Here is a 21,708-nt window from a genome sequence, read left to right as displayed (position 1 = left end):
ATATACTTAGCATCTCATGCTCTATAACAGTGATGGCAAACCTTTTGGAGACCGAGTGCCCAAACTACAACAAAGACCCGCTTATTTATCGCAAAGTGCCAACACAGAAATTTAATTTGTGATTTATACTCCCTTCTCTGTCACAGTTTTCATTGATACCAGCACCTGAGGACACCAATAAAGCAGGAAATAGTCCCAGGTAGTCCTGTCACTTTACAATAGCTCTGTGCACAGCAAGTCCTGGGCTGTCTGGGACTGCAGGAAGATACCTGGAGTCATCTCTGGTGATGGCCCGGGTGCCCACAGAAAGGGCTCCGAGTGCCACCTCTGGCACCAGTGCCATAGGTTAGCCATCACTGCTCTATAACATCCTGCTTGCAGTTCAAACTCTTTGTACAATCTGCTTAGCTACTCGTGCTTTATAACATGCTGCCTTCATACTGGACAGTATTTTTTACTGTAATAACATAATACAAATGAAAGTCTTTTTTTATAAACTGTATAACATTGTGACTGTTCATTTCTTTAGGAACTTAAAAAAGCGATAATGGCCGACATGGTGAGACTTGGAAAAGAGAGTGGGCTTCATTCCTTTGAGCAGGTAAGAAATGTCAATACATCTGGAGATATCTCCAAAGACCACCTTAGATTTTGGTGATAATAGTTTGATTACAATGGAGTTATGTTATGCCGGGGTCGCTATATACAGTTGAAACAAATTGCTCACTTTGTTGTTCTTTTTGTGGTTCACATAAAGGGGTATTCCGGTAACATCAAGTTACCACTATCCACAGAATAGGGGATCATTTTCTGATCAGATCCACAGAATAGGGGTCCATAGTAATACCAAATGAATCACTATCTGATCTATCTAAAAATGTTTTATTATTCCATGTCCTTATTGTCTTCAGAAAACTATATGCTGGCTTTCTTGTCATCATTTTCAGAAGTGTTTTCCTTCTGGGATGACAGCCATGCTAAGCAGTGTGATGCAGTGTGCATATGGGCTCTATGGGTAGGGATTGAGCACTGACAGGCTGATCCCACCACCCCTTTAATCCCTTCCCGACACACGCTGTACTATTATGGCACATCACCAGGACGCATGTATGGAGAGGGCTCACAGGCTTATATCCTATAATAAAGTAGAAGTGATATTTGGAGTCCATAAAAAAAGAGCCCACAAGAAATTTGTCAATTTCACCACATTTGGATTTTTTCCTTGGTTCCTAGTACACATCATGGAATGTAAAATACTGACAATTGGAAGTATAATTTGTTACACAGGAAATGCTAAAACAAGAGTTTTTAGCAAAAGTTTGCAGATTTTTTTGAAGGTGGGAAGCAAAAAACAGAAACACAAAACAAAGAAAGGCCAGGTCGTTAAGGGGTTAAAGCATGACAAACTAGGGACACTTACTCATAGATCTGGGGACAGTGACTGTGGTAATCTTGTACGTTACATGTCAGTAAGGGGTCAATGGCTGTATGTTGAGATATTTTACCTTATAGCAAAGCATCATATCTTCAGTTTTACTGATATACAATTATAATAATTTATCTCCAAACAAGTGAGGGATGTACTTACTTTTTTGAGATATTATACACTCTCACCTCTAGTCAAGGCCAATATTCCATCTCTTTCTTATTGTTTAGTATTAACAATGGTTTGTTGAGCACCCATGAGGTATATGAACAGCAGAGATTGTGAACAGTTCCTTACATAAAATAATGTTGTTAACAGGGACGTAACTACAGCGGTAGCAGCCACAGCAGCCGCTATGAGGCCCACAGTGTCAGGGGGCCCCAGCATCTGATACACACTAAAGAACGGAGGATGCGTAGCCTGATATACATATTATTCTGCACATTGTACAGCATAATATGTTTATAACAATACACATCCTCCACAGTATAGAGCATGAAGCAGCAGCTCTGATAAGAAATGTTGTGGGAGAAAGAGAGGACAGCAGAACGACACATTTATATTAGAGTGTATAAATGTGTGAGTATACAAATATGTATATTTGGTGTGATCGAGTAGAGGGGCCCCATTCAGAAGTCTGCTATGGGGCCCTGCCTCTCCTAGTTACACCACGGGTTGTTAACAATGATATGTTTTGTCATAGGTAAAAGCAATTCATATCCACAAAGAGATGTTCACTGTACAAAACGAGTTATTGACACCAACACTCAAGGCAAAGAGACGTGAACTCAGAGACTTCTTCAAACAAGAGATCGAGGAGCTTTACGCTACTGTATCTGTGTGACAAACTATGGACGGCCAAACTCCTAGTGTCACGTGGAAGTCCTTCCAACATGCGGATACGTTTATCACCCTTCTTTTTGGATTTTATTTTCTTTAACCCAGTTCTGGTCAAAGCTTGGAATGCATAAAAGCAATGAAAGACAACAGAAGTTTCCATTAACCCGTTCTTCTCTTTCTGTTACTAGCATGTACTGTACAGCAGCAGACTGAAGGCTAATCCCGATAGTACAGTATGCCAGCACAGCTTCAATATGGACACTTTGTTTTTAAGCACAGAAAATATTTTAGAATTAAACTACTGTTTAATAAGTGCACGAAACATAAAGACAAAACATTGACCTGTTTCCTGGATTGCAAGGACCGCCGTGTCCTTTTTATATAGCGGTAAATATTGCGCAAGCTGTGTAAAATGTTTAAAGATTTCAAGAAATTAATAATTTTCAATAAAATAACTATAATGGTATAATTTACAGAATTATGTACTGTGTTTCTTCAAGGTTATATTTCTACTTGCTGAATTAAAACCTACAAATGGCAAAAGGAATTCCACAAAATAGTGTCCTGAATACAAGAACCTACCTGCAAGACCCAAAACGCAAACTACCCATAACACCAATGTTATAATAAAGAACATATATTTCATTTGTATACAACAGATAGCACAAATGAGTAAAAGAACACAAATAAGACATGAAAATGCCAAATAAGGGGACCACTAGGTGGCAGTACAGCCCCTTCCATGTACTCAGCCAGTTCATGTCTTCATAAAATCTGCAGTGGGCACAGAAAGTATTCAGACCCCATTAAATGTTTCACTCCTTGTTTCATTGCAGCCAAGTGGTAAGATTTTTTTTTTTGCTCTTTAATGTACACTCTGCAAAAAACAGCAATGTAGATATCTTTGCTAATTCATTAAACAAGAAAAACCGAAATATCACATGGTCATAAGTATTCAGACCCATTGCTGTGACACTCACATGCTGTACATTTCCTTCTCATCCTCCTGCATGTGGTCTAATCCAGAGATTTTCAACCTGTGTGCCGTGGCACACTAGTGTGCCGCGACACATGGTCGGGTGTGCCGCAAACTATGGTGCCCCTGTGTTTTGTTTCCCGGCAATGCGCAGTGATGTAAAATGAGAAATACTATAATCATGAGGCTGGAGTACTACAAGTACCAGCTCATATGCTGAGTATATGAGCTGGTACTTGTACTCTGGCCTCATGGCCATAGTACTTCTCATTGTACCCCTTTATTTTGCAGTATATGAGCCACATAATAATCAGCACCATATACTAAAAACAGGGAGAAACTGAGAACTGTTGAGGAAGAGGTTTCACACTCATTCACTGAGTGAGTAAAATAAATTTAGAATCTATATTAACTATATGTATAATATGACTGTTTTAGTGTCATTTTGTGCTATTTTGGTTGGTGGTGTGCCCCAGGATTTTCTAAGTATAAAAAGTGTGCCGCGGCTCAAAAAAGGTTGAAAAACACTGCTCTAATCAACTGTCCAAGGAGCTCAGAGACAGAAGGCAAGGCACAGATCGAGCCAATGCTACAAAAAAATTTCTGCACCACTAAAAGTTCCTAGGAGCACAATGGCCCCCATAATCCTTTTTTTATTATTATTATACAAAAAATACAAATACATTAACAAGTATAAACAATACACAAATACAGATGACAGTATGGCCCCCATAATCCTTAAATTGAAGAAGTTTAGGAGGACCACAACTCTTCCTCAACCTGGCCGTCTAGTAAGACATATAAAAGCCTGCAAAAAACACCGGAAGGACTCCCAGACTATGAAAAATAAGATTCTCTGGTCTGAAGAGGTGAAGATTGAACTTTTTGGTGTTAATACTAAGCGGTATGTGTGGAGAAAACCTGCTCATCACCTGCCAAATACATCACAACAGTGACACATGGTGGTGGCAGCATCATGCTATGGGGGTGTTTTTCAGCTGCAGGGAGAGGACAGCTCATGGCATTTGGAAATATCCTGGATGAAAACCTCTTCCAGAGTGCTCTGGACCTCAGACTGGGCTGAAGTTTCACCTTCCAAGACAATGATCCTAAGCATCTAAAATAACAAAGCAGGGGCTTCAGAACAACTCTGTGACCATTCGTGAGTAGACAGACAGAGCCCTGACCGAAACCCAATTGAGCATCTCCGGAGATACTTGAAAATGGCTTCCACCAACGTTCACCATCCGACCTGAGGGAACTGGAGAGGATCTGTAAGGAAGAGGAAGATGATTCCCAAATTCAAGTGTGAAAAACTTGTTGAATCATTCCCACGAAAACTCATGACTGTACCAGCTCAAAAGCTGCTTCTACCCAATACTTAGCAAAGGGTCTGGATATTTATGACCATGTGATATTTCAGTTTGAATTTTAAAATTATTTAGCAAAAATATCTAAATTTTTTCTGTTAAATATATTCTGTTGTTTTCTGTTAAAATGGGGTGCATAGTGTACATTAATGAGCAAAAAAAGAACTATTTTGGTCTTACCAATTGGCTGCAATGAAACAAAGAGTGAAACATTTAAAGGGGTCCGAATAATTTCCATAAACCCTGTAAATAGCTAACACATATATACCTAGACATACACCATAAAATGTGGTACTGGTGTGCTCCCTATACACGACCCTATCCAGATGGTAACAGCCGCAATGTCCGCTCTACGTTCACTCCGATTGAAATGTACTTAGGGAAAGACACGACAACATTACTGTAAAGATGGTTTTCTGGATTTACTGGACAGAACCTTCAACTTTTGAATAGACATACTGGGGGACATTTATTAGGGCTTGTACTTTAGTTTTGCATATCAGGGCTTGTGTTCCAGTTATTGCGAATATAGGAGCGTGAAGCCAGAGGATTGGGGTTTCATCATTTCGTACATCGGCATATGATAAATGTCCAAAAAGTTAGATGAAAGTTTACCTTTCTGTATGCAGAGCTGTGTCCCTATTCCCATGGGAGCGGCCAGTGAAGAGTGGTTTCCCCTCACCCTCTGAAAACTGATCCATCGGTTTCAAATTTAAAAAAAAAACCTCCCATGTCCCCCATATCTCCTCCACCCCATCGCTTACCCCTTCTGGACGTCATACATGTCTGCCCCACTCCTCACTGGCCACTACCATGGGACTAGGTGCACAGCTCTACAGAATGGTAAACTTTGATGTAACTTATCTTTTTTTCAGGAGACAACAGTTTTATTATAAAAACTCTTCATCAATGTGTACACAATTCTCTATGGGGACATGAGGATGACAGGTTCCCTTTATTCATACGCTGGCACCCAATACTTCAGCGTATAGTAACTCCAACCCATAGAACAAATCAGTTTGCTATCTTTCAATTAAAGGGATAGCACACAGACAATACTTTCTATGGGCTCAAAGACACGGCTGGGGTTTTGATGTCCCTTAGGCTGCATTCACACACGGCCAATATACGTCCCCCATACACTTCTATGGGCTCACGGCACCATACGGGAGCGGTAGGGTGCAGCACACGTGCAGCACTGCACCGCTCCGTAGCCCGGGAAAAGATAGGACATGTAGCGCTGGACTTCTGGTTGCGGCTTCTCCCTGGACTGCCGTGCGCGCGCGTGTGCCGGCTTTCAAAAATTTGAAGGGCCAGCGCACCGCTGATTGGTGCGCTGGTGAACACCTCCACCTAATAATTTTAGCCCCTTCCTGTGTCCCTTGTTGATCTTTGTGCCTCACAGCCTTATAAAAAGCTCCCCTGCAATATTTTGGCGTTCCTGTGTCTTCCCGTGTATCCTACGTTCCTGAGTGTTCCTGTATATCATGCGTTCCTGCTCTTGAGTTCCCGTTCCCATCTGTCTGGACCTCCCGTTGCTAACCACGAATTGGACTTGACGTTGCATCTCTGCCGCCTGCCCTGACCACAAGACTGTCTCTTGTTAAGGTACCTCGACTTTGGTTGCCACAGCAGGCTAGTCGTACCTGTGGAACGACCTGGTGGTCCTCTACCGCAGCAAGTCCATCCCGCTTTGCAGCGGGCTCTGGTGAAGACCAGGTGCCACTTAGACTCCGGTCCCAGGTGTTGGCTAGTACCACATCCCACGGTGGTTCAGTGGATCCATGCATCCCGAATCCTGACACCCACATGTCTGCTTTATCTTGGCATGGTTTTGTAAGATTCCACGTATTTTACTAGAATCTGTCACGGGTGGTCCCGTGACCCATATTGCAGGTCGTGGGCTCACCCGTGCCCCTCTGCCCCCGCTGGTGCGTTGCCCGTGTGCCTTACCGTCTCGTCTCCTTTTTCGACTCCCTCCGCCATGCGCGTTTCCGATTCCTAGGGTGCGCGCATGCCAGCTTCACTGGCCATTTTCAGAAAAGCATACAAGCCTGCCTCTTCCTACACACCCTGCAAAATCTTTGTTCTATTGCCGATGAGAAAGTTGTTTCCTGAGCCTCGTGCTGTTGTGACCCCGGACCTGTTCTTGACTTCACTCCTCTGCTGCCAGCCTTGACCATCTGCCTGTCCCTGACTACGAGATTGTCTGCAGGTTCTGTACCTCGACCTTGGCTGCCACCGTAGACAAGTCGGGCCTGTGGAACGACCTGGTGGTACCACGTCGCAGCTAGACTAACCTGGTTCTGGTGAAGACCGGGTGCCACATAGATTCCGGTCCCAGGTGTCGGCTTGTGTCATCGTCCACGGTGGTTCAGGGGGTTTACCACCCCAGAATGTTATGAGGCTTTGAATTTGGGTGCCTGCTCAACTTTCTGTGACTGTGAGAGGCCTAAATAACAGCAAGACTCGTAAATTACCCCATTATGGAAGCTACACACCTTAACGTATGAAAAAGCACAGACGTTTGTTAACCCTTTAGGTGTTTATAGTGGTTAAAACAAAATGTAGGTGCAGTCTACAAATTGTAATATTTTTGGACAATACATTCAGGGGGAAGGAGGCGCCATTCAGAACAGATTTGCAATTTGTCACATTGTACAGGCTATCATTTTTTTCTTTTAAGGTGGACGTATAGGGGTTTATTTTTTGCCACGAGATGCACTTTTCTGGAACATAATATTAGGGAATCTATATAATTGATTTTTTTTTAATAAAAAATTATTTTTATTCTATGGGTCGCCACAATTACGAAAATACCTCATTTAGATTTTTTATTTGCCCTAATAAAGACAAAGCTAAAATGTTATAGCCTACAAAAGGGGCCAATGAGGAAACTAAAATCCTGGCAGCTACAGGGTGCTCCTTCCCTTCTGCGCTTCGCCGTGCCCCCATAAAACAAGTAACGGCCACATGTGGGGGGGTCTCTGTACTGAGGAGAAAATATAGAACAATGTATGGTGGGTTTTCTATTTTTATCTTTTGGAAATGTGCAATTTTTAGGGCTAAATGAACGTATAACCGGCATAATTTGACCATTCTAAATTTCACCTCCATTTTGATTCAATTACTATGAAGATCTCAAGGGGTTAACAATCTTTGTAAAAGCTGTTTCTGATAGTTTGAGGGGTGCAGATTTGAAAATGGGTCGATTATATAGGGCAGTGATGGCGAACCTTTTAGAGACCGAGTGCCCAAACTGCAACCCAAAACCTAATTACTTATCGCAAAGTGCCAGTACGGCAATTTAACCAGAAAACTGACGGTTTAGTTTAGAATCAATTTACACAGGACTGTCTGAGCTCGGATTCCAGCAGTCCTATACACACTGAAACGCCACTTTTACACCTTTTTACATCACATAAAAGAGTAATAAAAAGTTATCAAAAGGTCACGCAGTCCTCAAAATGGTAGCAATGAAAACAACGGCTCATTAAGCAAAAAAAAATCACACCTCCCCAGCTCCGTGCACTAAAGTTATTAGCGTCACAAGATGGCGAAACCATTTTCTTTTTCGTACACTGTTTTAATTATAGAAAAAGCATTAAAACACAATAAAACCTACAAGTCTGGTATCACTGTGATTTTACCGAACCAAACAATAAAGGGGCGGGTAAGAGCGGCCGGAGTTAGAGCAGCCGGAGTTCTTGCGGGGCGGGGCGGTGGTGGTGTGAACAGGCTGGGGTTCGGGTGCGGGGGGGTTCTGGTGGTAGCGGGCGCAGTTTGTGCAGTGACTTTCAGGCCGGTTGCTAAATATGTAAAATTTAATTCAAAACTGTATTTATCCCCAGAATCCTCAATTCTGAAAATCCAGAAAATTGCTATTCGATTTGTAAGCCGCGTGACGTCAAAATAAATTATCCAGACATTTCATAAATTATGAAAATGTAATGTAGACATATGGGAAATGTTATACAGCAACTTATTTAGGTGGTAAATCTATCTGCCTGAAAACGCAATGATTTAGAATTTCGAAAATGGCAAATTTTTTAAAAAATTCATAATTTTTCTTTTTTTTTTGTAAATAAACGCAAAACTTATCAGCCAAAATTTACCACTAAAATGAAGTACAACATGTGGGAAAAAAACAATCTCAGAATCGCTTTGATAAGTAACAGTGTTCAAAAGTTATAACCATAAAAAGCAACGCAAGTCAGAATCCCAAAAACCGGGCTGAGCCTTAGGCTACAAAATGGCTGTGTTTTTAGATAATTTTTTAAAGGGTATCAATTTAAAAAATATCTATTTTTGGAAAGTTTTTTGGGGTGTTTACTGCACGGGTCCATAACGATTTTGTCGTATTATACAGATTGCTACGGACATGGCAATACCAAATATGTTTTACTTTATTAAGTGTTTGTATGGGAAAGTGACATTTTATGGGCTTATATTTTTATTTATTTTAATGTTTTAAAATATTTTTTTTTCATTCTACAAACATGAACCAACGATCCAGTAAGCGGCACAGGGATCCGGTCCATTGGGGGAAGACCCACGCGGCGCGCTCAGGCTTAGGGGGTTCTGCGCGCCAGCTGCACAAGGCAACTGTTGTGCATCTCTCTGAAAACTTGGGGCGTGGAGTAGCCGGACATGAGGCTACACGACACTGCTACTCCACGCCCCAGTAGCCACGTTACTCCTCCTACCCTGAGATCTTTGTCGCACAGCTCCTCCTAGTTGGCTTCTCAGACGAGGGCTGCGAGCTACGAGGAGCTGCGTGCCGAAGATCTCAGGGTAGGAGGAGTAACGCGGCTACTAGTGTGTGGAGTAACCGCGACGTGTAGCCTCATGTCCGGCTACTCCACGCCCCAGTAGCCACGTTACTCCTCCTACCCTGAGATCTTTGTCGCACAGCTCCTCCTAGTTGGCTTCTCAGACGAGGGCTGCGAGCTACGAGGAGCTCCGTGCCAAAGATCTCAGGGTAGGAGGAGTAACGCGGCTACTTGTGTGTGGAGCAACCGCGACGTGTAGTCTCATGTCCGGCTACTCCACGCCCCAGTAGCTGGTTAACAAAATATACATATTAGGGCAATTAAATTTTCAAAAGGATAGCAGGGACGTGAGGATTACATCTAAAAAGGGCTATTCTCAAGTCCCACACATCCACCTACCACCCGTTCTACCTTTATAGGTAGAATTGTGATGGTAGGTGCCTCTCAAATCTCCTCTCCTCAGCTGTTGTATTGTGTTTCAAACACAATGTAAACGCCATGTGTGAACAGCGTCTAATACCTGGTAGGCAGATGATTGAGGTGCATCCCTCCCACCACCCCAAACAGATCCTGAAATGCGGGACAGTCCTGCCTCAGCTTCTATGGTTTCCTGCTGAACCCTTATCTGAGGGCTGCAAGACAACCAGCAAGATGTTCCATATTCACCCCTAATACTTTCCAGTATAACCATTGGTATATCCTATTCCCCTCCCTCGTTCCACCAGTCCCCACATACTGAGAATACACTACACCCCCGCATCCACTGGTCCTCCACAATAAGCCCTCTCAGTATATGCCGGGTTATCCCGCATAACCGTTATTACGCGTCTACTACTTTCCATCCCCCTCTGCTGTAAATGGTTTCATCCGCCAGAAATAACCGCGATCCCGGCGCTCAGCGAGCTGTAGCTCCTCCCCTAGCCTGCCTGCCGAGGATATATAAGCAGAGGGGGCGTGGTCGCGTCTTTGCACTTTGTCCGTTAGAAAAGGGAGGTGCAGAGTAGAGGTTGGTGTCGGCTCCCACCATGCGGAACAGAAAGAGGGGTGGACCCGGGGCCTCACCCGACCCCCGCAGTCAACCTGCAAAACGCTACTTGTTCCAGAAGCTTCGGAAGAATAGTAAGAGTTGTCCAATAATTAGGCGTCTCCTGCATTGGGTTACACTGGGCTACTATGACCAGTTATGCCATGACACGGCAGCAGTGGTAGTAACAGCCTGGGGGCCCTGATTGGAGGGGTTTTCCATTGTAGCCTGCCCCTGTTTGATGGCCTCCATGCATCCATCCTTTCATTTACCCACTGCCCCTTTCTGTCACTGGTCTCCACCCACTGTGCACTTCCTCGACCAATAATGGCATCTCAGCACTGGTTGTCCTTGCTGCACCAAGCTGTGACACTTCAAAGCAACAGATCCAAAAGATGAAGCCGGATACAGCTACATACAAGGATATATAACGCCCTGCTGGCGGCTGCTGTATACTACTCCTTTTATACCTTCATCAGTATTAGGGTCAAACACACAGAACAGGAGCGAGTCTTCCCAGAGTCGGTGCAGAGGGAGGAAATAAGGAAACACTTGCATGGGTGGGATTCTAATGTGTCCTTACAATGTATACGTATCCCTGTGTATCCTAATACCTGTGGGATACACCGCCTTGGGACCCCTGGTAGTGTCACTGTCCTTATATCACCGGGTCCCCCCCCTCCTGCTGTGCTCAGCGCCTGGAGGAGAGATGCAATCAGCTCCCCATAGGCTTAGTAGTAGTATATATATAGTAGTGTGTGTGTGTGTGTATATATATATATATATATATATATATATATATTATTACTCAGCAGGTGGGAGCAGGATGGCTATACGTGGCTTGCTGCATCTTTCCATTCTGCCTTCTTTTTGCTGGATGCGCAGTATAGTGGTCACACGGAGGCAACAACTATGTCTCCATCTGCCACTATAGGTCAATGTATACTCTCAGAGTATAAGAAGGGAAAATTCCCAACGTATACAATGAGCATATACAGAAAACGCAATGTGAATCCAGTTCGACCGCCCCTGATTTTAGTCCTGATATGAACTGACCCTTAGGCACAAAAATACCAAATATCATTTGAGCCCAAAAGATTCCTTATACCAAACTTGTCACATACAATCCACCACCTCATCTTTTTAAGTAGACCATGAAGTCTGCAGCATGTAAAAGCCTGGTTCAGTGTGGATGAGTCTCAGTTCACACCTGCAGTCAGTCAGTCCGTTATTCTCTTCCGTCTCTAACGTGGTATCGGATGCGTTATCCTAGCAATTTATTTCAATGAACTTCCATAAGGGTCTGTGTGCACCGCTGCGAAACCTACACTAACAGAAGCCATTATAAGTCTGTCAGGCTATTATTGTTTTAGTGATGGAAGGCAATAGCTGGTGGTTTGAATGTAAGAGATCACTAGGGTATGAAGGTTATATGGCAGAGGGTGAGATGTTTTTCTGGTTCTATATTTACTATTTTCTGATGCAGTAATCATTGATAGATAATGCTGGTCTTGTCTTATGGGATTTAGTTACAGGAAGGTGATGCATATTACTATTTGTCGTGGTAATCTATGCTGATCATAAAATCAACAATACGATGCCTTGATACCACCTGATGGTTGGTATTAGATGTAAACACTGGGCACCAGCTCAGGGTGAGCTGGTGCCGGAGCTTACCTTAGCTAGTGTTTTAAACCGCTATATCGCGGTTTAAACACATTTTGATTTACAGCCCCGAGGTAGCTTCGGCGCTGCGCGCGGCCGTGCGCGCGTGAGGCCTCCGGCACTTCGTATGGAGGCGCGCACGCAGCGCCGTAGCTACCTCGGGGTAGTAAATAAAAATGTGTTTAAACCGTGATATAGCGGTTTAAAACACTAGCTAAGGTAAGCTGGCTCAGGGTGAGCTGGTGCCGGTGTTTACATCTAATACCAACCATCAGAAGTGGTAGGTTCCCTTTAAAACTTTTCTTTATTTCAAAACTTCACAAAAATACTATAATCTTCAACATTTTATCGCCATATTCAAAAATGTCATTGCAAGCCTTATGAAAGGGGAAGCACCCCAAAACATGATGCTTTAGTCCATCTCTGCATGGATTCTGGCACATGATTATATTTGTAGTCTGTGCTGATAACATAATTTCCTTTTTTTTAAATTTATTTTAGAAGGAAAAAAATCCAGATTAACCTTACTTGGAAAAATAAAGGAAGAAAATGTTGAGCCAAACAATTTGGAAAATCCTATCGAAACTCCATGCATCAGGTCAGTGATTTTTGACTTCCTAATTGTCTGTAATTCTGTATAATGTCTTATCTGGTTTGGAAAAGTCTCACAGAAATCCAGCAAAACTGCCCTACATCCTAACTGCTTATACCCTGTGCAAATAGCATGTGTATAGATGTCATGATAGTGGCCCACTTAAAGAGGACCTTTCACCACCCCCAACTAATTAAATCTAACAAACCATGATGTGTGGGCTTGTACACTGATTCAGGGACATTTTGAATTGTATTCCTAGCCCCCACCGTTACCGAGATATGAGCACCGTTCTCTGACCATTCAATGTACCAGATTGTCAGTGAGGAGGTGCTGCAGCAGGGGTGGGGCCGTATGTATATGCTCATCTTCTCCGACACCATCCAATCAGAGGCGGACGGTGTTGGAGAAAGCTAGCGGGACCACTGTGCCTGCTTTGTTTCGTCACATAGAACACAGCATGATCTTGAGATTATTTTCCCATTCACGCCTGCTAATTGCGTTGCTGGCTGTGGACTGGGCCGGTGAGGGGCATTCCTCTCCCACACCTGTGCACTGGCAGCATTGAGGCCTGATGGTTTGTAGCCTATAGGGCAATTCTACATCAGCCAAGATCTGGCATGAAATTTTCTGCTCCCCAGTCGACCTGCCAAATGCATCAGAAGACCATTGCCAGTTCCATACACTGCCACATGCAGCGCCGACATATGATAAATGTTCCCCCTTATCTCTATCTAGTCTCCACATTTGGTTCCTTATATCTTTGTAGTCTCCAAATCTGGCTTTTGCTGACAACAGCTTTGGTTCACAACAACTGATCAAAAAAAAAACTGATGAAAGGACTGAGATGTGAGATTATCTCTAACATTTATTTTCTTTTTAGTGAAGACGAGTCAGTGAGTAAAATGCCAGAGAAGCGACCACTTTCCTCAGACTCTTCTATGGAAGTAAGTGATGCTTGGCCTCATGACAGAATTGTCAGTGCTATACACAATGACATGTAGGGTCTGTTATCACTGGACTAAACAGCAGACAATCCAATACATTGGTGCTAGAAGATCTCACCATGAGAAAATGCACCATGTAGTGCTTTCTTCATTGTGGAAACGTAGTACAGTATATTTGATGGACATAATAAGGTAATTAAAATAATCTCCACAGGTCGGTTTCTGCATATTTCTGCATCAGATTTTATTTCTGTAACATTTGGAGTAGTTTTCATTGCACTGCTACTGTAAAATGCTGAAAAATTCCTGCAGCATTTTAGTTCTCATTCACATTACCATGTTTTACCTGTGAAGCCTTGGCCAAATTCTAAGACAAATGTTTCCAAAATGTGAAATCGTTGGACGCTTGTAGTTACTGAGGGAATGTATCATTTGCCAGATTTTAGACCTAAAGAGCTGTTTTGGACATCACATTTATCATAGTAGCTTTGATATCTCGATAAATCTGGTATATGAAGTTTTCATTTCTGCACTGGATTTGTGATTGTTTAATTGAAAAGTTGTATAAAAGATTTTGGTGCAAGTAGTTCTAAACTATTTTTTACAGGAAGGGAATTGTAGTCTTCGATTGCCTTGCTATATCTTAAGTAAGTAGGTATCATTGAAAATGTGGAGTGGGTAGACTAATATGGTGCCGGTCTACTGATGCAACTTACCTGCGACATGTAAGCGCCAGAAAACTGGTGTAATTACAGTGATACATTCCCTTTTTTTGGACCAAATTTAAAACATCTGATATGTTGTATGCGGTCAGTGCAGTGGTGCACTCTGTCACTTCTACAGTACCTTAACCCTTAACCCTTTCCCAAATCCTATCAAATATTTGCTGAAAGTGGACAACTCCTTTAAAGGATGCTAGGATGCCACAGCTTCATGGTCCTGTGGCTTGGACTGACATCAATATTATGCGGAGTTCAGTTCCCAGCAGTGATATGTGATGCACCAAGTTTTTGCTTCCCTGATATGCAGCAGCCCTGCTGCATATTGAGGAAACGGGAAGCTGTGCATCACATATCAATATAAAAGCAGAGATCAGTCCGTGATGCGGCACTGTACTAAGATAATCTTTCCCTATCTTTTCTAACTTAATGCACTTATTCTTAACTAGTCTGAGTTTTTTTTTTTTTCTGTAGTTCTCTTACCAGCTCAATCGATTCTGCTTTTTTTGTATTGAATTCCATTGTGCTGATTAGTTGCTATACTGTCAGCTGGGAGGTGAGTCATTTACTGCAGCCAAGGACCTCCCACCTGGTAGTATAGAGTTGGTAAAAGATCCATTTTTTTTTTATCTTCCACCCCAATAATGGCAAAGATTTGGTTTCTTATATGCTGCAAATGTTAAACCTGGGTCGTGATTGGTTGGGCTGCAATCTGTTTTTAAGATTTTAAAAACTTTTACAATTCTTAGTCTACCCAGTAACATTCCGTGTGTTTCTTATTGCAGAAAGAACTTGTGAAAGTAAAGGAGACCACATCAGGTATAAAAGCATAATTGTGAAATAAGAAATCATTTTTAGAAAAGAAGTATTCATAAAATTTTCGAGTCTACAAGATGGTGCTAAATTGTTCAAATGGAAAGATGGGGGCTTAAGTTTTATCCGCTGCCTATCCAACTGCAAACATGCAATTCTGGACCAAAACTGACGCCTGTGGATGATATTTTCTGTATGTGACTAAACAGGGACGTGGAGTTGGTAAGCCAAACCTCTGACTACTCAATTTCCTGAACTTCGAACTTTGGTCTCCAGCTCCGACCAAATGGTTACTGACTCGGTAGTCCTGTTTTCACTGTCCTTCTAGCAGTGCTTGAGATAATAAGGGCTTTCTTACCCAGAGCCTTATTCCTCTTATCTATAGTAGAGGAGCTTTACTGCTGAGCATGTACATAAAGTGCAGTCACCTACGTCTCAACTTAAAGAAGGATCAGGGGTGCAAAGCTGCGACAACAGGCCACAATCAGCCTGTCAGGCCATGAGTTGCGGTCTGAGTGCACTGCTCACAGGCTCTCTCCTGAAGCTCGGCTCTGTGTCCTGACTTCTGACACTGATTGTCTACCTTGAGGTCAGGACCCAGAGTAGAGTGCCAGAAGGAGTGGACCAAGGAGTGGTAAGTACTTGTCAGCTGTACTGTTGAAGCTGCAGTGTGGTGTAGGGTGGAGAAGAGGAACCAGGAAAGATGAGGATTTTTTTTTCCTTCTCTGGGGTCTCCAGTAATTTTTAGTTTTTTATGCTTTAGGGGTCTCAAGTATTGTCTTCTATGGGCTCTCCAATATTTTATGCAGTATGAGTCTCCGATATTATTAGTTTTAAGCTCTAGGGGTCTCCAGCATTGGTAGTCTACCCTGGTCTCCAGTATTATTGTCTGCTTTGAATGCAGTATTTGGCTGCTGGGGTAGTGTTTATTGTTATACTGTGGTATTTATCATTTCTGGGGCATTTTGTGCTGTACTGTGGTTATTGGTGCATTTAGGGTACGATCTGTCCTTTCGAAGTTTAGCAGCACGACAGTATGGCTGTAGGAGAAATCAATGTTGCTCACCCCTGGCTCAAATCCTGAGTTCAGGAAAAGAACAGAAATGTAAAGGAAATTTTGAAATGATCATTTATTGTGTTTCTAGAGTCGGTCCATTTTATCATGACTCCAACTCCACAGCCCTGTGACTGTTTAGTGTATTACTGTGCATTGGGTTTATGATATATTGTTCTCAGTTCACACCTGCATTTTTCAGGTTCTGTTCCCCTGGCCGTTTTATAAAAGTGGGAAAAAAATAATCTTTTTTTCTGCTATTATAAAGCAAATGTAACAGAAGACTTTGCTTTGAACTTCCCTCTTCAGTTAGTGTTATGTTCTCCTAAAACGAAACATGTACCGGGACCCCAAGCGCAGATCTGAACTTATACAGCCGTTTAGTAGAGTGTAATGGAAACTAAGAACGAAAACCTGTTTCCCATTGACCTTGATGTATGGAAGTTTGCCTTCCGTTACCGTTAATTTATAATAACGAAAAAGGCACTATTTTTTTTCCTGCTATTTGATAACTGGAGGGGGATCAGAATCTGTGGAACGCAGGTGTGAACTGAGCGTGGGAACGATTGTTTTGTGGTATGCTTTCTTCCAATCAATAAATGGTCACATTCCGAAAGATTCTAACAATATTTTTTTCAATTTGCTTATGGCTGAAATTTTGCTGATTGTAACCGTTTCATAATGTAAAGATAAATTAATGCTCTGTTTAGTGGGATATCTATGATGTTTCTAAAATTCTTTTGGATATCTGCATCCGGTTATCAGGTAAAAGTGTACAATGAGATGCACAAATTCTTTACTATTTCTCTATGGTAATATCAAAATTGACGCATGGTTTGGTTGGCCATGAGCCCCATAGAAACCTTGGGCCCCAAGCGTCTGCCCAAAGTGCACCTAACGAGAATCCTTGTTCTTGCAGGTCACTCTGTATCGAGTAGTCCTTCTCCTCATTGTGAGTCATATGTTACGTTTGGTTTGACTACGGATGACACAGAATGCAGATTCTCTTCTCCTGAACAAGTCCGTGAAGGTAAGAGTCTAGTTTAAGAAAAAGTGACTACAGTTACTCTTAACTTAGGTTTTATAGCAAGAGCTCCACAGTCCTTTCTTTCCCAAAGAGAACGGAAAAGGAACCATCACCGGTCCTCTTACAGCCTGGACATCAATGAAGGTATAAAGTACTCTCATCCCATACACAACACTAGACCACCAGGGGTGGGGGAGACAAAACATTCTCATCCCATTCTGGCTCTCAGTTCGTGTCATTTTGGTACTTTGGTTTTCAGCATGGCATACGGCTGTGGTGGTCATTGGACCTGCTTCAGTGAGTGACCTCCTCAGACCAAGGGACTTCACCTCTGAATACCAGGGGACGTTGCTTCCTATGTTGTCCCAAGATCAGAAATCAAATTCTTATCATATGGTTTTAGGGATTTTAGATGTCTGTCTGGTATATTCTGCTTATGCTTATATGTTAACCCCTAGGGGACGCAGCCTCTTTTGGCCTTAAGGACGTGGCCCCATTCTTCAAATCTGACCTGTGTCACTATAAGTGGTTATAGCTTTGGAACGCTATGAGATATCCAGGGGATTTTGAGATTGTTTTCTCGTGACACATTGTACTTCAAATTAGTTTAAAAATTTGGATGAAATCTTTTGCGTTTAGTTATGAAAAAAACCAAAATTTGGCAAAAATTTGGAAAAATTCTTTATTTTCAACATTCTAAATTCTCTACTTTTGATGCAGATAGTCATAGCACCCAAATAAATTCATAACTTACATTTCCCAAATGTCTGCTTTATGTTGGCATGGTTTTTTAAGATTCCACATATTTTACTAGAATGTTATGAGGCTCAGAATTTAGGTATCATTTTTCACATTTTTTGTAAAATCACCAAAACCTGTATTTAGATGGACCTGCTCAACTTCTAATTGACACTGAGAGGCCTAAGGGTGCTGTCACACGTTGCGTTTACCGCATGCGTTTAAAAACGCATTGCAATAGCTGGAGAGTGATTTGCCTAATTAAACAGCTGCTAACACTTGTGTTTACAAAACGCAACCGTTAACGCATTGTTAACGCATGCGTTAACATCGCGGTTAACGCATGCAGTTGTTAACGCATGCGTTAACATCGCGGTTAACGCATGCGTTTTGTAAACACAAGTGTTAAGAGGTGTTTAATTAGGTAAATCTATTCCAATTCCAATTTCTATTCCAGCTATTCCAATGCGTTTTTTAACGCATGCGGTAAACGCGACGTGTGACCGCACCCTAAATAATAGCGAGACTCATAAATTACCCCATTGTGGAAACTACACCACTCAATGTATGAAAAACCACTTTTAAGAAGTTTAACCCTTTAGGTGTTTTATAGGGGTTAAAACAAAATGGAGGTGCAGTCTGCAAATTGTAATATTTTTTCACAATACACTCATTTTGGGTGGAAAATTAAACATTTACAATGGATTAAATTAAAAAAGGCTCCACAAAGTTTGTTACCCAATCTCTCCCGAGTACACGGATACCCCATATGTGGTGGTAACCTGCTGTATGGGCGCACGGCCGGGCATAGAAGGGAAGGAGGCGCCATCCAGATCAGATTTGCTATGTCACATTGTACAGGCTATAATTTTTTTCTTTTTTTAATGTGGACCTATAGGGGCTTATTTCTTTTGCCACATGAGATGCACTTTTCTGGTACGTAATTTCGGGGAATCTCTAGGCTAATTGGTGAGATTTTATTAACTCTTTGTTGGTGGAGGAAATGAAAATCATCACTTTTTAGGAAGATTTTTGTTTGTTTTTTTTTTTTGGCCGTTTACCATACCATAAAAATAGTATATTATTTTTATTCTATGGGTCGCCACGATTACGAAAAGACCTCATTTATATAGATTTTTTATTTTTCCCATTTTTACTGAATAAAAAGTAATTTGGCAAAAATGTTGTTAATTTTAGCATCACCGACTTTCATATGCATAACTTTTTTATTTTTCGCCTCACAAATCTGTTTAAGGGCTTATTTTTTGCGAGAAGGATGGTTCTTTTTAGTGGTCTTATTTTAGATTGCATAACATTTTTTAAATTAATTTTTAGAGCATTTTTTATAGGGTATTAATTGAAAATTGTCTTTTTTTTTTAGCTTTTTTTGGGGTTTTTTTAACGGGGTTCACTTTGCGAATCTAATAACGATTCTGTTTTATTATTCAGATTGTTACGGACGCAGGGATACCAAATATGTGGGGGTTTTGTGTATTTTATTCAATTGTACTGAATAAAAACCAATTTGGAGAAAATCTTGTTCATTTTAGCATCACCATCTTTTCATATGCATAACTTTTTTATTTTTCGGCTGACAAATCTAGTTAGGGGCTTATTTTTTGCGAGAAGAGTTGTTCTTTTTAGTGGGCTTATTTTGGAGTGCATAACATTTTTTAAATCACTTTTTAGAGCATTTTTTATAGGGTATTAATTAAAAATTATCTTTTTTCGGAACGTTTTTGCGTTTTTTTTTCTACGGCGTTTACCGTGCGGGTCCAGTAACGATTCGGTTTTATTATACAGATTGTTACGGACGCGGCAATACCAAATATGCGGGTTTTTTTTGTGTTTTTGTGTTTTTTATACTTTATTAAGTGTTTTTATAGGAAAGTGACATTTTAGGGGCTTATATTTTAATGTATTTATTTTTTATTTATTGTAATGTGATAACTTTAGTGTTTTTTACTTTTTTTTACTTATATATACTTGAACTTGAACCAGTGATGCTCTGATCACTGGTTTAAGTCCAATACACTGCTCTACAATACTATTTTATTGTAGAGCAGTGTAAACTGTCTGAGCAAGCTTGCGCATGCTCAGACAGTTTACAGTCAGACCCGGAAGGGGTCTGGCTGCCATGGCAACCGGGCAGCTCCGAGGCACATGCCAGTCCTCGGAGCTGCCCAGAAGTGGATCGGATCCCCCGGTAAGCGGCACGGGGGATCCGATTCACGGCGCAGACACCCTTACACGCCGCGGTCATGCTTGACCGCGGCGTGTAAGGGGTTAACACCCGCGATCTGAGCCGGCTCCGATCGCGGGTGTTAGCGCAGGCTGTCAGCTGTACTAGACAGCTGACAGCCGCTGCTTCTGGTGCCGGCTCCGTTCGCGAGCCGGTGCCAGAAGCAGGACGTTATAGAACGTCCCTGTGCGCTCAGTATGTAGCCTCGGGGACGTACTATAACGTCCTGGTGCGCCTAAGGGTTAATAAAGATTTAAATTTTTGTATGTACCTTGGATCTACTGCATACCTCTTTGAGTTATTTGGGGTAATCATATTTCCTACATAATATAATTCCTACATATTTCCTACATAATATAATTCTATATTTTAGAAGGAAGGTCAGAAATTGCAAAATCTTTCATCAAATGGTCATTTCCTTTAAAGGAAACCTACCACATCTGAAGGTAGGTATGAGATGTAAACACCGGGCACCAGCTCAGGGTGAGCTGGTGCCGGAGCTTACCTTAGCTAGTGTTTTAAACTGCTATATCGCGGTTTAAACACATTTTGATTTACAGCCCCGAGGTAGCTACGGCGCTGTGCACGGCCGTGCCGCGCCTCCAAAGGAAGTGCCGGAGGCGTCACACGTGCACGGCCGCGGCCAGCGCCGGAGCTACCTCGGGGCTGTAAATCAAAATGTGTTTAAACCGCAATATAGCAGTTTAAAACACTAGCTAAGGTAAGCTCCGGCACCAGCTCACCCTGAGCTGGTGCCCGGTGTTTACATCTCATACCTACCTTCAGAAGTGGTAGGTTTCCTTTAATGTGGGTTTTTCAAAAGATGGCAAAAATTAGCCCGATACATACAGCAGGTGCAATAAGTATAGAACATGTCACCAATTTTTTAAGTAAATACATTTCTACAAGTGCTTTTGCCTTTACATTCTCATCCGATGTTAACCCATTCAGTTCACTGAATACTAATTTCATCCTCTGAGTGACCCTCAAAAGTTACAAATGTTTTACTTTTACATTGTTAACCCCAGTTACTTTCTGTACTTTCTTATAATGGGGTTAAAATGTCTTATTTCTGTGAAAAAAAGTGGTACAGGTTCTCCTATGTTTTAATACTTTAGCAAATAAAACAATTTTTAAGGAAAACTGCATTTGTCTATGTGTCTCCATATTCTGAGAACTAACGTTTTTATTCCTCATTTAAAAGAAGATTATTAGGGCTTGTTTTTTCCAGGAAAATGTAACGGTTAGGGTGGTACTATCGTAGGATGGGCAGGGTTTTTGTGAGGTAAGAATTGCAAAAATTGCTATCTTTAGTTATTTTTGAATTTTTATGCCCCTCACAATATGGCTGTAATATCTGTTTAGCCAAGGTTGCTATGGACGTGACAATACCAATTTTCCGTGTGTGTGTGTGGGGGTGTTATTTTTTTAACCCAATATAATTATAAATAGGGAAATGGGATATATATATAATATTATTATTTTTTTTTTTTTTTGTACTGT

At 41.7% G+C, this 21,708-nt stretch overlaps 2 protein-coding genes and 1 long non-coding RNA gene across 10 annotated transcripts in view; 2 read left to right on the top strand and 1 right to left on the bottom strand.

Moving 5' to 3' along the window:
- Nucleotides 1-2,738, top strand: part of ACSL6 (acyl-CoA synthetase long chain family member 6) — a 99,744-nt gene extending 97,006 nt beyond the window's left edge. For all 5 annotated transcript variants that reach the window (XM_072145967.1, XM_072145968.1, XM_072145971.1 and 2 more), the window contains exons 20-21: nt 530-601; nt 2,130-2,738. In XM_072145967.1, coding sequence (XP_072002068.1) covers nt 530-601; nt 2,130-2,270 — 213 coding nt within the window. In that variant the 3' untranslated portion in view covers nt 2,271-2,738. The remainder of the gene's footprint in view (nt 1-529; nt 602-2,129) is intronic.
- LOC140126471 (uncharacterized) overlaps nt 1-10,322 on the bottom strand; it is a 22,720-nt gene extending 12,398 nt beyond the window's left edge. The window contains exon 1 of one of the 2 annotated variants that reach the window (XR_011854842.1): nt 9,905-10,322. This is a non-coding gene — a long non-coding RNA (uncharacterized lncRNA). The remainder of the gene's footprint in view (nt 1-9,904) is intronic. The other variant, XR_011854843.1, reaches the window with a different exon arrangement.
- LOC140126470 (uncharacterized) overlaps nt 10,313-21,708 on the top strand; it is a 26,479-nt gene continuing 15,083 nt past the window's right edge. Inside the window, exons 1-5 of one of the 3 annotated variants that reach the window (XM_072145974.1) lie at nt 10,313-10,503; nt 12,575-12,671; nt 13,549-13,612; nt 15,117-15,150; nt 17,118-17,228. In XM_072145974.1, the coding sequence (XP_072002075.1) occupies nt 10,410-10,503; nt 12,575-12,671; nt 13,549-13,612; nt 15,117-15,150; nt 17,118-17,228 (400 nt within the window). In that variant the 5' untranslated portion in view covers nt 10,313-10,409. Of the gene's footprint in view, nt 10,504-10,949; nt 10,969-12,574; nt 12,672-13,548; nt 13,613-15,116; nt 15,151-17,117; nt 17,229-21,708 lie in introns of those variants that run through there. The other 2 variants (XM_072145973.1, XM_072145975.1) reach the window with 2 other exon arrangements.

This window comes from Engystomops pustulosus, chromosome 4 (genome assembly GCF_040894005.1).
Source record: "Engystomops pustulosus chromosome 4, aEngPut4.maternal, whole genome shotgun sequence".
Lineage (NCBI taxonomy): Eukaryota > Metazoa > Chordata > Amphibia > Anura > Leptodactylidae > Engystomops > Engystomops pustulosus.
Note: the sequence above shows the minus strand (reverse complement) of the source record. Positions and strands in the feature narration are given on the sequence as shown.